At 35.9% G+C, this 15,290-nt stretch overlaps 2 protein-coding genes across 3 annotated transcripts in view; both read left to right on the top strand.

Moving 5' to 3' along the window:
• The window catches only part of LOC118727941 (testis-specific gene 10 protein), a 92,141-nt gene that overhangs the window by 64,853 nt on the left and 11,998 nt on the right, over positions 1–15,290 (top strand). For both annotated transcript variants that reach the window (XM_036454002.2, XM_045587247.1), the window contains 4 exons: positions 1,058–1,168; positions 3,704–3,889; positions 10,972–11,181; positions 15,077–15,279. In XM_036454002.2, coding sequence (XP_036309895.1) covers positions 1,058–1,168; positions 3,704–3,889; positions 10,972–11,181; positions 15,077–15,279 — 710 coding nt within the window. The remainder of the gene's footprint in view (positions 1–1,057; positions 1,169–3,703; positions 3,890–10,971; positions 11,182–15,076; positions 15,280–15,290) is intronic.
• LOC118727939 (testis-specific gene 10 protein) overlaps positions 1–15,290 on the top strand; it is a 222,030-nt gene that overhangs the window by 64,836 nt on the left and 141,904 nt on the right. The window lies entirely within an intron of this gene.

Consider the following 15,290-nt stretch of genomic DNA (forward strand, 5'->3'; position numbering starts at 1 on the left):
TCATCTGTAAACATGGAGAGTAAGTGAGAATATACCTAGAAAGCACTTATCAGAGAGTCCAGCATAATCATTTTATAAATATTTTGTAGGAATATTATAAGCATTTACCTGCATTTTAAATTTTTTATAAACATTTTGTACAATTAGAAGAAAATTGGTATCACAACAATTTTCATATGTTCAAGAGTAGTTCATTTGGGTCATGGACCCAAGGGTAAAAGATGGATCCTTCTTTGGACCAGAAATTAAGAATTCTATCACAGAAGATGTGGAAAACAGAATCCTACCGTAGTACCCCAATTTTTAACAAATTGGGATGAAGTATTTTTAGTATTTTTTCACTAACTATTGATGACATTTTCCTCTATAATTAAAAATTACTTCAAGCATTTCTTATAGAGGCATAATGTTGTATGTGGTCTTATCGTTATATAGATACTATTATTTGCTGCATCACTCAATGTGAATAAAATATTGTTGCCATAACGTATAATGCCTTAATGAACATTACTTTTCATTACATTTTGCTAGATTTAATTTCAAGTTAAATCACAGGTTATGAAGTTTTTTAAAATTAGGTGGACATTTTCAAATATAGTGAATACATACTTATACATCTCTCATCTTCAACAAAAAGCAACATATTTATACATCACTCGTTAGCAGACCACACATTTGCTGATTGCAAAATTACATTTACTCCAATGGTAACATGGAAATGTCCATTCTTTGCCATAACAAAATAGCTTCAAATACTTGCTAACTAATAGGCAAATAGTATCTCATTGTCTTAATTAGCATTTCTTTGATTACTAGTAAATTTTTAACTTTTTAAAGTATTATCCATTTGTGCTTCCTTTTTATGAATTATCTGTTTGGGTTCTTTGCCCATTTACAATTTGGACTCATACTTTCTCCCTGTTTTTATATGAGCTTTATATATTAGGCATATTAACTGTAATAATTATTTAAAAATGTATGATGATTTAGAAATATTAATATATCATTTTTAACTTTTTAATTTTTTTAGTCAATTTTAGCTATCTTTTTCTCATAGGCCCTGGCTAAACAATTGAGTGATACTCATAATGAACTTAATGATATAAAACAGAAGGTCCAAGATACTAATTTGGAGGTTAACAAGCTGAAAAATATATTAAAGTCTGAAGTACGTATATACATTTTTCCCTCCTTTCTCATGATACCTGAGTTTTCAATAAAGTTACTGACCAGTTACACTCAGGGGAAAACTGAAAGAAGTCTTCTTTTAAGGCACAGCTTATTTTAGTGTTGTCAATGATGAGTTAACATCACCAATGTCCAGAAAGATAACTCAAGAATATGCCCCTCTTAGTGTGCTATCAGCCATTCTAGATATGTAAAATCTTCCAAACTGGTAAAGGACAGGGGGCCAGAATCAACTTTGGTTCATTCATATTTGAAAATGGTAGAGATTCCAGGTGCAAACTTGGACAAAAGAGGCTCCACATTGTGTAGCAGATCAGAATTGATCACACTGTTATGGGACCATTTATTTCTTAGGATCGGAAGGCAGATGGCTCTTCTCGCCACTTCTCTTCCAGTAGCCATTTGTCCAGGTGCGTAGATGCTTAAAGTAAATTTCAGGGCATGTGTGACAATCCTGGAATAAACAGAAGCTTGATGAACGATATTAGATGTGTCCATTTAGTAAAATGTTATATAAAATAGTGTAGTTTGGTTGATTAAAAAGTATAATTGGATTATAATAGGTGTAGTGTTTGTTACCTACATACCACTGAAACCATTAATAGAAACTCACCCCAAGAAAATCTGTTTATTTTATTTAACATATTATTTCATACTAGAGGCCTGGTGCATTAAATTTGTGCATGGGGGAGGGTGTCCCTCGGCCCAGCCTCCACCCTCTCACAATCCAGGACTGCTGCCTCCAACTGCTTGCCTGCCTGCCTTCCTGATTGCCCCTAACTGCTTCTGCTTGATCACCCCCTAACAACTCCCCTGACAGCCTGATTGATGCCCAACTGCTCCCCTGACAGCCTTTTTGCCCCTAATTGCCCTCCCCTGCAGGCCTGGTCACCCCTAACTGACCTCTCCTGCAGGCCTGGTCCCCCAACTGCTCTTCCCTGCAGGCCTGGTCGCCCCTAATTTCCCTCCTCTGTCAGCCTGGTCACCCCTAACTGCCCTCCCTGTAGGCTTGATCACCCCCAACTATAGTCCCTTGCAGGCCTCCCAAGTGCCCTCCCCTGCTGGCCATCTTGTGTCCACATGGGGCAGCCATCTTTGACCACATGGGGCCAGCCTTCTTGTGTGTTGAAGTGATGGTCGATTTCATTTCATATCACTTTTATTATATAGGAAGGAGGATCAGTCCACAAACAAATGTAGAGCATGTTTAGGATCTTGAGAGATAGTGAGTGTAAGGCAGTGGTTCTCAACCTTTCTAATGCCACGACCCTTTAATAGAGTTTCTCATTTTGCTACTGTTATGAATCATAATGTAAATATCTATGTTTTCTGATGGTCTCAGGTGACCCTGCTAGTGGTTCTCTACCTGTGGGTCCTAACCCAAAGTTGAGAACCACTGCTGTAGAGCCTAAGACCATCGGAAAACACAGATATTTACATTACGATTCATTAACAGTAGCAAAATTACAGTTATGAAATAGCAATGAAAATAATTTTATGGTTGGGGGTCACCACAACATGAGGAACTGTATTAAAGAGTCGTGGCATTAGAAAGGTTGAGAACCACTGGTGTTAAGGACTCCTAAATTGCAATCTTTGTTTTTAGGCAATAGAGCAGTGAGCTTACACTGACAAAGCAGGCATTTCCACACTTCTTGATTTTAGAAGCCAGCATGTAATATCACGAATGGACAGGAGCTCTGGAATCAGATAGGTCTGACTCCTCTTCTCCTTAATGGCATGGACTTAGTGGGCTACTCAACCTCTCCTAGTCTCTGTCCCGCTGTAACTGGGAAGAACACCCAGGTCAGTCAGCAGATCTAGCCCAATGATCCATTTAAGTCTAATCTGGAACAGGACAGAAAATGAATAACTGAATATCTTAGCAACATTGAGCATAGTTAACTCTGAATTAGTGTAAATCAGCCCCCCTCTTCTCCCTACCCTGTCACATTAAGGATTGGGGCTTTTAGATTCTGGAGTTGTGTTTTCAGACATCACACATCAGGTTTCTCTTAGCTTTTAGCATGCTAGGATGAGTTCTTTCACTGGATTTCATTTCACAGCACCATTGGATGGATCCAGGCACCCCTTTCCCCAGAGAGCACAAAGCACGGGTGGCCTAGTAAGAACTGTCAGGTGCATTCTTCATTCACTCCTCCATTCAGCAGGCAGTGTGCTAGGTGCAGAGGTGCCAGAGATGAAAACTGAAAGGAAACAGAATGGCGCCCCAGGCGGTGGGGACAGCATCAGCAAAGGTGTTAGGGGGAGTAGTATGTCCTGTAGTAGAGTGGCGTGTATAGGTGGGTGATAGCAGAGAGGGAAGAAGGACTTGTTAAATGCCATTTTCAGGAAGCTTTTGTTTAAACAGAAGTCATTTGAAGAATTACTTTTTAGAAAGATTATTCTGGAGATGTTGGGAAGAATAAAACAGATGGGTAAGAAAATCACAAGGATAGAGAGCAGTTAGGAGAGGCTGTACCCATAATTCTACTACCTAAGATTTGCTTTTCAGGAATCTGAGAACCAACAAATGATGGACCAACTCCGAAAAGCCAATGAAGATGCTGAAAACTGGGAAAATAAGGCCCGGCAAGCAGAGGCAGATAATAATGCCCTCAAATTAGAACTTATCACTGCTGAGGCAGAGGGGAACAGATTAAAAGAAAAGGTAGATGCCCTCAGTAGAGAGGTCGAGCAGGTGAGTTTGGGAAAGTGTGCTTGTAGTAAATCTTGCATCCTTTTGAAGACTGTAGTTTGACTTTCCATAAATTAAATATATAAGCAAACACTTAAATTATTTAAATACTAGAGGCCTGGTGCATGGATTGGTGCACATTGAAAGGAAATTTAATTTGAAGGTGGCCAGAGGGGTGGGACTGAGCGAGAGGGATCAAATATGTCCGGGAGCCAACCTCCCTGGCTGGCTGTGTCTGGGGCAGTGCTGGGGCTTGGAGGGCATCAGCAAAGCAAGCAGGGTCTCTCTGGCAGGTGGGGTCCCTCGGCCTGGCCTGCAGGGATTGGGCCAAAAGTGGCAGTCCAACATCCAGCAAGAGGTCCCAGAGTGCAAGAAGGCACTCTGTAAAGGTCCTGCATTGAGTGTCTGCCCCCGGGTGGTCAGTGCGTGTCATAGCTACCAGACGGTCTCCCAGTCAGCAGGTTGCTTAGCCTTTTATATATATAGATACTGTGAGTTGTAGCCTGATAACTGTTCTTGTATTCACTCTGGTTCTCTTCTAATCTATTACCTGCACTACCAATAGAATAACCTTTAGCATTTTTTTAAAAAATAGAAGCTATCACAAACATATGAAAAAGTGCAAAAAACAAGTAATATAAAAGACATGCTTATATCCCTCCTCACAGGTTTAAGGATGCTAACATTTTGCCATAATTGCTTCAAGTCTCTATTTAAAAAAACAAAACATTACAGGATCCAACTTCTTATCTTTTCCCCTTTTCCCCCTCTAGTGTTTGGCATGTATAAAATTCCTGGTTGTATAGCTCTTTTGCATATGTTTATATTTTTCTACATATCTCTCACCCTCAGGTGATTCATAAAGTTGTTTTGTGCACTGTAAGTTATTACATATTACAGGTATCCATTGGCAACTTGCATTTTTGTTCAATATTATTTTGAAATTTATTAATTTTTATACAGTGTATATCTAAACAGTTGTATCTATATTCATTGTATAAATATTTTCTTTTTAAAAATTATTCTTATATTAAAGGAAGTTTAATTGTCTTCATTTTCTTTTTTATATATATTTTATTGATTTTCTTTTTAAAAAAATATATATTTCATTGATTTTTTTACAGAGTGGAAGGGAGACAGATAGAGAGTTAGAAACATCGATGAGAGAGAAACATTGATCAGCGGCCTCCTGCACACTCCCTAATGGGGATGTGCCCACAACCAAGGTACATGCCCTTGACAGAAATTGAACCTGGGACCATTGAGTCTGCAGGCTGACGCTCTATCCACCGAGCCAAACTGGTCAGGGCATGTCTTCATTTTCTTAATATAAAATGCTACAACATCCTTTTTTGTTTCTCTTTGGATATTTATTTCTGTAGGTTTATGACTAAAAGTGGAACAACTGTATCTATGTGCAATTTTAACTTTGTGCTGTCAGATTACTCTCTAAAGTATTACTCTTCTACCAGAAATCATGCAGTTATCATTTTCTCAAATATGAATCAGTACTTGATATTATCAGACATTTAATTTTTTTCATACTTTTTGTTTGTGTTTTCTTGATTACAAATGAAAGTCTTCATATTTCTTAGCCATTCAGAATTACTCTTTTATGAGTTTTCTCTTGATTTGCTGGAATGAATTTCTTAAACTCTCCTACTTTTCTATTTAGTTGTTTATATTTTTCATATTGATTTAAAGGTATAATCTATTCTAGATAATAATCCTTTTAAATACATTAACATTTATCTGTAGCTTGTCTTTTCACTGTGCTTGCAATATAAATAGAAATTTTAAATTCCGTGCTGCTGGTATTAGTCAATGCTTTACCTGTGGTTAATGATTTTATGTCTTCTTTAGGAAATCCTTTACTATCCCAAGAGCAGAAAGATGTTTTTTTATAATTTCATTTTAAAAATGTTCTAAAAGTATGTGAAAATTTGCCCTTTATAATTAGATCTTTAAGTTATTTGAGATTGATTTTGTATATAGCTTCAAATAGAGGGATAATTTCATATTTTTGTGGATAAATCTGCCAATCTTTTTTCACTGAATTATAAGTCTACTTTGTCATAAAAATAAGTCCCCATCCATTCTGCTCCATTGGTCAGTTTCTCAATCTGCTTCCCAAGAATACAGTCTTAGAGCTTCTATAGTTTGGTTAAGTGTTGATATTTGGTTGGATTCATGTTTCCCAAAATATAGTGACTATATTTTGTCCTTATTAAACCCTTAAATTAATTTTAGAATAAAGTGATCACATTCCATGATTGAACATATGTTTATCTTTTATATGCATTTAAGATTTATTTTCTTAATTTAAATATTATCTCAAAATATTTATTTGGCTATATCCCACAGTTTTGAGGTAATTCTGTCATTGCCATTCAGTTTTCAATATCACCCAATTCTATTATGATTTATTTTTGATCCCTGAAGTTATTTTAAAACTTTTCAGTGAACAGAGGACCTAAAATGATTATTCTATTTTTTATTTTGTTGTGTTTTATGATCAGATAAAATACCTTATGTGATATTAATTTTTGGTGTCTATGAAGACTGACATGGTGAATATTTGTATTCACTTATTATAAGCTATGTGAGTGTATGTATGTATGTATGTATGTGTATATATATTATGTATACGTATATACGTATATGTAATATATAAATAGTATACATTATATATTTATATACCTGATTATATTTGTTAATAGTGTCATTCAATTCTTATAAATCCTTACTAAGTTTGTATTTTTCATCTTTTAGTTAGTGGAAGTAATGTTTTAAGATCCTCCTCTATTATTCTTATTTGTCTGTTTTTCTCTGAATGATTTTCTTGATTTTTGCTTTATTTCTGAGCAGTCATTAGTTTCATACCAGTTTAGTATTTATATATTTCTAAAGAAAATATTCTAAATTTGTGTAAGGATTCACTTGGATAACTAACACTATTTATTTAGAAGTATGTTTTATATATTAATATAGCTATCTATGTTTTTATTGTTGACAAAGTACTGCTATATTTCATTTTTAGTCAATTATATTGAAGTACAATTTATAAGAAATAAAAAGCACTCACTTTAAGAGTGTGATTTGATGAGTTATGACAAATGAACACACTTGTACAATCATCACTACAATCAAGTTATAGGACATTCTATCATCTCCTTAATTCCCTCAAGCCTTTTTGCAATCAATCCATCCCAACTGGTAGGCAACTGCAGATTTGCTTTCCCTATTATTTTATGTAAATGGAATCACACAGTCAGTACTTGTTGTGTCTTGGCTTCTCTCACTCATCAGAATGATTTTGAAGCCATTTTTTAGTTCATCCTATATAATAAAAGCATAATATGCTTAATGTTCAGTCGACCCCTTGACCGGTCTCTATAATGCACACTGACTACCAGGGGCAGACTCTCTGACCATTAGATTAGCTTGGTGCTGGGGTCCAGCTGATCAGGACTGGGTGAGAGGGATAGACACTCCCTGGAGCCTTCCAATGGTCCCTCTCTGGCCAGCTGGCCCCCTTTGGCCCCAGCAGGGACTGGGTAAGATGGCTCTAATCAGCCCTCATCAATCACTGGCCAGGCCAAGGTACCCCAACTGTGCACAAATTTGTGCACTGGGCCTCTAATATTGTAATAATATACCACTGTCTAGCTATATCACAATTTGTTTACTCACCTGTTGATGGACAGTTAGTTTGTGTAGAGCTGCCATAACAAAATACCACAGATTGGTGGCTTAAACAACAGAGATTTATTTTCTCAAGATCTAGAGGCTAGAAATCCAAGGTCAAAGTGCCACAGGTTTGGTTTCTTCTGAGACCTCTCAACTTGGTCCACAGATGGATGCCTTACCTTTGTGTCCTCCCACATTCCTCTTTGTGTGTGCATCCCTGCTGTCTCTCTCTCTCTCTCCTCATTAGGACACCAGTTATATTGGATTAGGACCCCCTCCTTATGACCTCATGTAACCCTAATTGCCTCCTTTAAGGCCCTGTCTCTAAATACAGACACAGTTGGGGCTAGCCTTCTACGTGAGTTTTGAGGGGACAGGTTCTTTCTATTTTGGACCATTATGAATTAAATTGGAGTGGACATAGCGTGTAAGTCCTTGTGTGCACATGTGTTGTTATTTTCTTGAGTAAATAGGAGTTGAGTTGCTGGATCATATGGTAATTGTTCTCAACTTTGCAAGAAATCAACAAACTTTTCCAAATGTAAAGTGGTATCACTTCACACTCCTATTTGCAGTGTATGAGGGTTCCAGTTGCTCTACATCTTTCCCAGCACATGGTATTGTTAATAGATGTGTGCAGTTATCATACCGTAGGTTTAGTTTGTATTTTCTTCATGACTAATGATGTTGGGCAGCTTTCCATTCTGTTTTGATTGTCTGATCACTGTTATATCTCCTTTAGTGAAGTATCCAAATCCGTGGCCCATATTTTTATTAGGAGTCTTGTTATTCAGTTGTAAGAATTTTTTTTTTATTGCTCTAGATGTTCCTTTGTGTAATTTTGAATGTTTTCTTCCAGTGATTGGCTTTTTTTATTATTACTTAATTAATTCTTTTTAAGAGCAGGTTTGAAATTTTTTTAAGTCCAGCTTATCAGTTTTCTTTAATAATTTGCACATCTTTGTCCTATCTAATAAATCTTTACAAATACCAAGGTGCATAAGTTTTCTTCTGTTTCTTATAGAAATATTACACTTTTTATATTTATATCTAAGATATATTTTGAAGTAATATTTGTATATGATGTAAAATGGTTAAGGCTTATTTTTTAAATTTATTTTTCAGTTGACATACAATATTATATTAGATTCAAGTATGCAATACAGTGATTAAACATTTATGAAGGGATCTCAACAAATCTAGTACCCATCTGATATTATACATAATTATTACAATATTATTGACTATATTTTCCATCCTCTACTTTATACCCCTGTGACTATTTTTATAACTGGCATTTTTACTTCTTAATCTCTTCACCTTTTCCACCCATCTTCCCTCAATGCCCCTCCCATATGACAATCATCAATTTGTTCTCAGTATCTATGAGTTGTTTTGTTTGTTTATTTTATGTTAGATTTCACATGTAAGTGAAATCATATGGTATTTGTTATCTCTGTCTTATTTCACTTACATAATACCCGCTAGGTCCATCCATGTCAAAATGGCAAGATTTCATTCTTTTTTATGACTGAGTAATATTCCATTGTATATACTAGAGGCCCAGTGCTTAAAATTTTTCTTTCTTCCTTGAAAGCTCAACTATGAATTACATATATTCATTTATTTATTTGACTGATGCATGACTCCCCTATAGTCTAAAAGTTTTGTCAAAGAAGAGACCATTTTGCTTACCATTGGATATACATTTAAGCATATTGGCTGGAGGATGATTTAAAAAATAAGTGAGGCTTTAGCCAGTTTGGCTCAATGTATAGAGCATCATCTTGCAGACCGAAAGGTCCAGGTTTCTATTGATTCCAGTTGCAGGCTCCTCCCCCACCCAGACCCTGGTCAAAGCTCAGGAGGCAACCAATCGATGTGTTTCTTTCACATTTATATTTCTCTGTCTTTTTCACTCTCTTCCACTTCCTCTAAAAATCAATGGAAAAATATTCTTGGTGAGGATTAAAAAATAATAATAATACTTAAAAAAAAAAAAAAGAATGACTGAGAAATACAGTGAGTGAGAAGGAAGGGAGGGAGAAAGGTAGAAGTGAATTGTGACCAAATAATTTTTTCCAGGAGCAATATTTTAGTGCTTTGTACTTTTAACAGGAGCTATAAAAGTAGAAAAGTGTCTTTATTTGCCTCTCAGTTCTGTTATCTTCACATAATAGCAAACGCTTCTCTGTAGGTGGTAGTGTACTTAAGACTTTTTTTCTGAAAAAAAGGAGGCATTATCTTGAATGTTTGAAAGCATTTATATAACTTGAATGTCATTTATATAACTTGAATATCATTTTTAAAACATGCTCTTATTTCTCATAATGTGGATTTATTCTTAATTTGTACTTGCCCAGAGCCTTTTTCTTTAAGGTATTAGTAAGTGGTAGAGAGTTAATAGTCCTCATTTTATTATATTACTAGAGGTCCAGTGCATGAAATTCGGGCATTAGTAGGGTCCTATCAGCTGCCAGCTGCCAACCGGGGTCTCCCACTCTTCCCCTGGCCAGCCCAACCCCGGTTGAGCTCCCAGATGAACTCCTAATGGAGGGGACAATTTGCATAATATGCTTTTATTATATAGGATGATCAATATCAACATATAGAGGCCTGATGCACGAAATTCATGCTCTGCCTCAGAACCCACGTGCTGCAACTTTGTCTGGAAGGTCGTCTAGAACAGTGTTTTTCAACCTTTTTTGGGCAAAGGCACACTTGTTTCATGAAAAAAATCACGAGGCACACCACCATTAGAAAATGTTAAAAAATTTAACTCTGTGCCTATATTGACTATATATAAAGTAATTCTCTTGAATAGGAATCAAATAAACACAAAGAAAGTATTTTATAATTACTTTATTATGAAATACTAAGTAAACAAAATAGTGAAAAATTATAAAATTCTTGTCTTGTCTGCACCTACGGCACACCAGGCAACATCTCAGAACAGCGGTTGAAAAACGCTGGTCTAGAAAACATCTGGTCTAATTAGCATAGTACCTTTTTATTAGTATAGATAGTTTAAGAATTGGAAAATGAGAATTACGAGTAAATTAGTGGTTGTTTCATTTGTCACTTTGTGTTAAATACAATAATATTTATATTCTAGAATAATAGAAACTGTGGCACACAGACACAACTATAGATCAAACATATATCTCAACCAGCTTTGGAGCTGAGACTTTTAAGTGGGAAAAGTTGTTTTCCAAATATTTTGACCATATAACTCATGGGTATGTGTCATGGTGTTTTGTACATATATTACTACCTATGGCATCTAAAGTTCCTTATAATGTAAGTGTATTATCGTTAAAAGATTTGCCCCATTTAGTGCTCTATGTTGTAGTTTTTTTTCCAAGTTAAAAACTATAATAATTTTGTCTTTGTAGCACTTGAATGCAGAAAGGTCTTACAAGGCCCAAATTTGTACGTTGCATAAATCTCTTGTGAAGATGGAAGAGGAGCTTCAGAAGGTTCAGTTTGAAAAGGTGTCTGCCCTTGCAGACTTGTCTTCCACAAGGGAACTTTGTATTAAACTTGACTCAAGCAAAGAACTTCTTAGTAGGCAGCTGATTGCTAAAGATCAAGATATTGAAATGGTATGTAATGCATTTAAAATGTTTTATTTTTTCCATATTTCTAGTATATAAAATTACTACAGGATTAGAAAAAAGTTCTGTTTTTATTATTACACCAAGCCTGTCTTTCACCTTTAAATTTCTTTTCTAAGACCCAGAGATTAGCTTAACAGCTATATTCCAACAATTCAAGTAAGTTACATAACTCTTCCTTTGAGCATTTAATTTATATTTACTTTTGGCTAGAAGAATTATAAAACATCTTTACATACCAATCAGTAAAGAACCACAAGGTAAAAAATCAACAAAAAAAAAAAAACCCATGAGGTTGAGGTCTATCCAGCTAAATTATAACTTTAATGACATTCTTTTAAGCTAAATTTATTTACCAATTGGGTTGTTTTAAACTGTAATTTGATTGATTATATCTACCATGTGCCTGACATTGTGTTTGCCACTATGACTATAATGTTCAAAAGATACAGGCCCCTATTCTCAAGGAGAGGGAGACGAAACTCAAATCCTAAAGTATCTGTATCAAGTTGCATAGTGTAACTGAAGAATTAACAAATTTTGGTCATGTGTACATTTCTATTATTTTCAAATCCTATTGAAATTTTAGTTTTCTTAGTCTAAAATGTAGCTAGCTGGTTTCTATAATAATTCACTGTTTATATTTTATGAGTGAAGTATATGTCAGTATGTTAAATTCTTTCTTTAATTGTTTTTTTTTTATTTCAGCAAAAACATTTTAGTGATGAAAGTAACTCATAGATAACGATTCAAATAATATGTCCTTAATTTTTTCTTTAAAAATACTTTTTACTTGGTGTTTTCAAATTGGGAAAATAATACATGTAATAATTGAAACATTTGTTTTTTATAGTTTTGTTTTTTCTTTTCTTTTTTTTTTAATAATAGCTATTTTAATAGTTGTCAAGTGGTCAGGCTAATGCAGCTTTTAATATTCTCTCTTTGTCTTTCACCTTAGCTATTTTAATTAGGATGTGTCTTGGTGTGAGTTTCTTTGGCTCCATATTGTTTGGGGTTCTCTGTACTTCCTGGACTTGTATGTCTTTTTCCTCTACAGTTAGGGAAGTTTTTGTCATTATTTCTTTGAATAAGTTATCGATCCCTTGCTCTCTCTCTTCTCTGTCTGGTATCCCTATAATGCAGATGCTATTATATTTCATGTTGTCCTATAAACTAGGAATAGAAGAGAATTTAAATTAATAAAGAGCATCTGCAAAAAAAAAACCAAAAAAACAAAAAAAAAAAAACCCCACAATTGACATATACTTAATGGTAACAGAGTGAATAGTTTTCATTGTTCTTGTCAGTAATACAGCAAATATGTTATCCTCCCATCTTGCAGTCAATATTGTATGGAAGTTCTACCCTGAGAAATAAGGCTAGAGAAAGAAACAAAAGGAATCCAGATTGGTACAAAGTAAAACTATCTCTATTTACAGATGATGATCTTACATATAGAAAATCCTAGCATCTAGTTAAAAACTATTTTAACTAATGATACATTTATCAAGTTTACAAGATATAATATTAATCTACAATAATCAATTATATTTTTATATGAGTGATGAATAATTCAAAAATGGAAATAAGAAAACAAATACATCAAATGGTATTACATGAAAAAGGGTGGTGTCAAGAGAGGATAAAAAACTTAATAATCAATTTAACAAAGAAGTGCAAAACGTGTACTTTATAAGTCAGAAAATCGTTAAAAGAAATTAAAGAAAACTTAAATAAATAGAAAAACAACCTATATTCATTCATCAGAAGACTTAAATTAACATTGTTAAAATGGCAATACTAACTCAAATTGATTTTTTTAAAAAAAGATCAATACAATGCTTATCAGAATCTCAGCTGGCTTCTTTATAGAAATTGACAAGATGATATAAAGTTAATGTGGAGTGCAAGAGACTTAGAATAGCCAAAACAACCTTGAGAAAGAAGAACAAAGTTAGAGGACTAACAATTCCCAATTTCAAAACTCATTACAAAATTACAGCAATCAAGACAGTGTAGTACTAACATAAGGAAAGACATATTGGTCAATGGAACAGAATTGAGAGTCCAGAAATAAACTCTTATATTTATGGATAAATGATTTTCAAAAAATTGATGCCAATACAATTTAATGGAGAAAGAAGAGTTTTCCCAACAAATGGTACTGAGACAACTGAACATCTACATGGAAAATAATTAAATTTAATTCCTATCACATACCACATGCAAATAAAATAAAATATATTATAGGCCTGTAGTAAATTTTGTGACCTTAAATACATATAGGAAGCACAGCAACAAAAGAAAAAAAATAAATGAAAAGGACTTCATCAAAACAAACAACTTTTGTGTTGCAAATCCTACCTAATAAGAGTAATATGCAAATTAATCATACTCCACTACACCCACAAGACACACCCACCAACACACCCACCAGCCAATCAGATCAAGTATGCAAATAAACCAAACCAAGATGGCTATGGCCACAGAGAGCAGGAAGGAGGCTTGGGTTTCCCAGGCAACAGAAGAAGCTAATCTTTCTGCCTACTCTTGCCAGCCTAGGCCTCCACTCAAGGCTACAAAGTTTCAGTTATAGAAGGTAAACAAATCCAAACAGAAATGGCGGCAGCCACAAAGCTGGAGAGAGCAGCCTAGGGTTGCCCGCAGCAACAGAGCAAGCAAAGCTTTCCGCACACCCTGGCTGGCCCAAGCCTCTGCTTAAGGCTACAAAGTTTCAATGATAGAAGGTATATAAGTCCCAATAGAAATGGCTGCCCGCCACAGACAAGCAGGAGGCTTGGCTCTGCTCCAGGTTACAAAGTTTCAATTGTAGAAGGTAAATAAATCCCAGATACCAGGGCCTCCGCTTGGGTCGCCACAGGGCATGACTGGCCTGCAAACCACCACAGGCCCCTCTCTTAGGCCACCCTATGCCCCAAGGGAACCCCCACCCTGATCCGGGACACCCTTTAGGACAAACCAGCTGGCCCCCTCGCATGCACTAGACCTCTATCCTATCTAATAAAAGAGTAATATGCAGATTGACCATCTTTCCAACACACAATTTGGCTGCCCCCATGTGGTCAATGATCCTGCCCCTATGTGGACACAAGATGGCCACCACAAGATGGCCAGCAGGGGAGGGCAATTGGGAGCAATGAGACAAAGAAGGGCAGTTGTGGGCAATTAGGCAAGCAGGAGAGGGCAGTTAGGGATGACCAGGCCAGCAGAGGAGGGAAGTTGGGAGCAAATAGGCTGGCAGGGGAGCAGTTAGACATCAATCAAGCTGGCATGGGAGTAGTTAGGGGGTGATCAGGCTGGCAGGCAGAAGTAGTTAGGGGCAATCAGGAAGGCAGGCAGGTAAGCAGTTGGGAGCCAGCAATCCTGGATTGTGAGAGGGATGTCCCACTGCCCATTTAGGCCCGATCCCAGGAAACAAGCATTCGGACATCCCTTGAGGGGTCCCAGATTGGAGAGGGTGTAGGCTGGGCTGAGGGACCCCTCCCCAGCCTCATGCACAAATTTCATGCACTGAACCTCTAGTAATATCAATAAAGAAAAAAGGCATTGCACAGAATGGGAAAAAACATTTTCAAATTGTTTATCCTTTAAGACAGTAGTTCTCAACCTTTCTAATGCCACGACCTTTTAATATAGTTACTTATGTTGTAGTGACCCCCACTGTAAAATTACTTTCGTTGCTACTTCATAACTATAATTTTGCTACTGTTATGAATTGTAATGTAAATATCTGTGTTTTCTGATGGTCTCAGGCTCTACAGCAGCGGTTCTCAACCTGTGGGTCACGACATAAATCTTTGATAATCTGTCAGTTAAGTGAATGAATGAGAATAAGTATAGATATCTTCCTATTGTTGTACAGATGGAGAATGAGTTAGATTCTGCTCGGTCTGAAATAGAACTCCTTAGAAGTCAGATGACAAATGAGAGAATCTCCATGCAGAATCTAGAAGCTTTGCTGGTGGCCAATCGGGACAAAGAGTATCAGACTCAGATAGCGCTTCAAGAAAAAGAATCTGAAATTCAGCTGCTTAAAGAACACCTGTGTTTGGCAGAAAATAAAATGTGAGTTTCTT

The sequence above is a fragment of the Pipistrellus kuhlii genome, unplaced genomic scaffold (assembly GCF_014108245.1).
Source record: "Pipistrellus kuhlii isolate mPipKuh1 unplaced genomic scaffold, mPipKuh1.p scaffold_m20_p_27, whole genome shotgun sequence".
In the NCBI taxonomy this organism is placed as follows: domain Eukaryota; kingdom Metazoa; phylum Chordata; class Mammalia; order Chiroptera; family Vespertilionidae; genus Pipistrellus; species Pipistrellus kuhlii.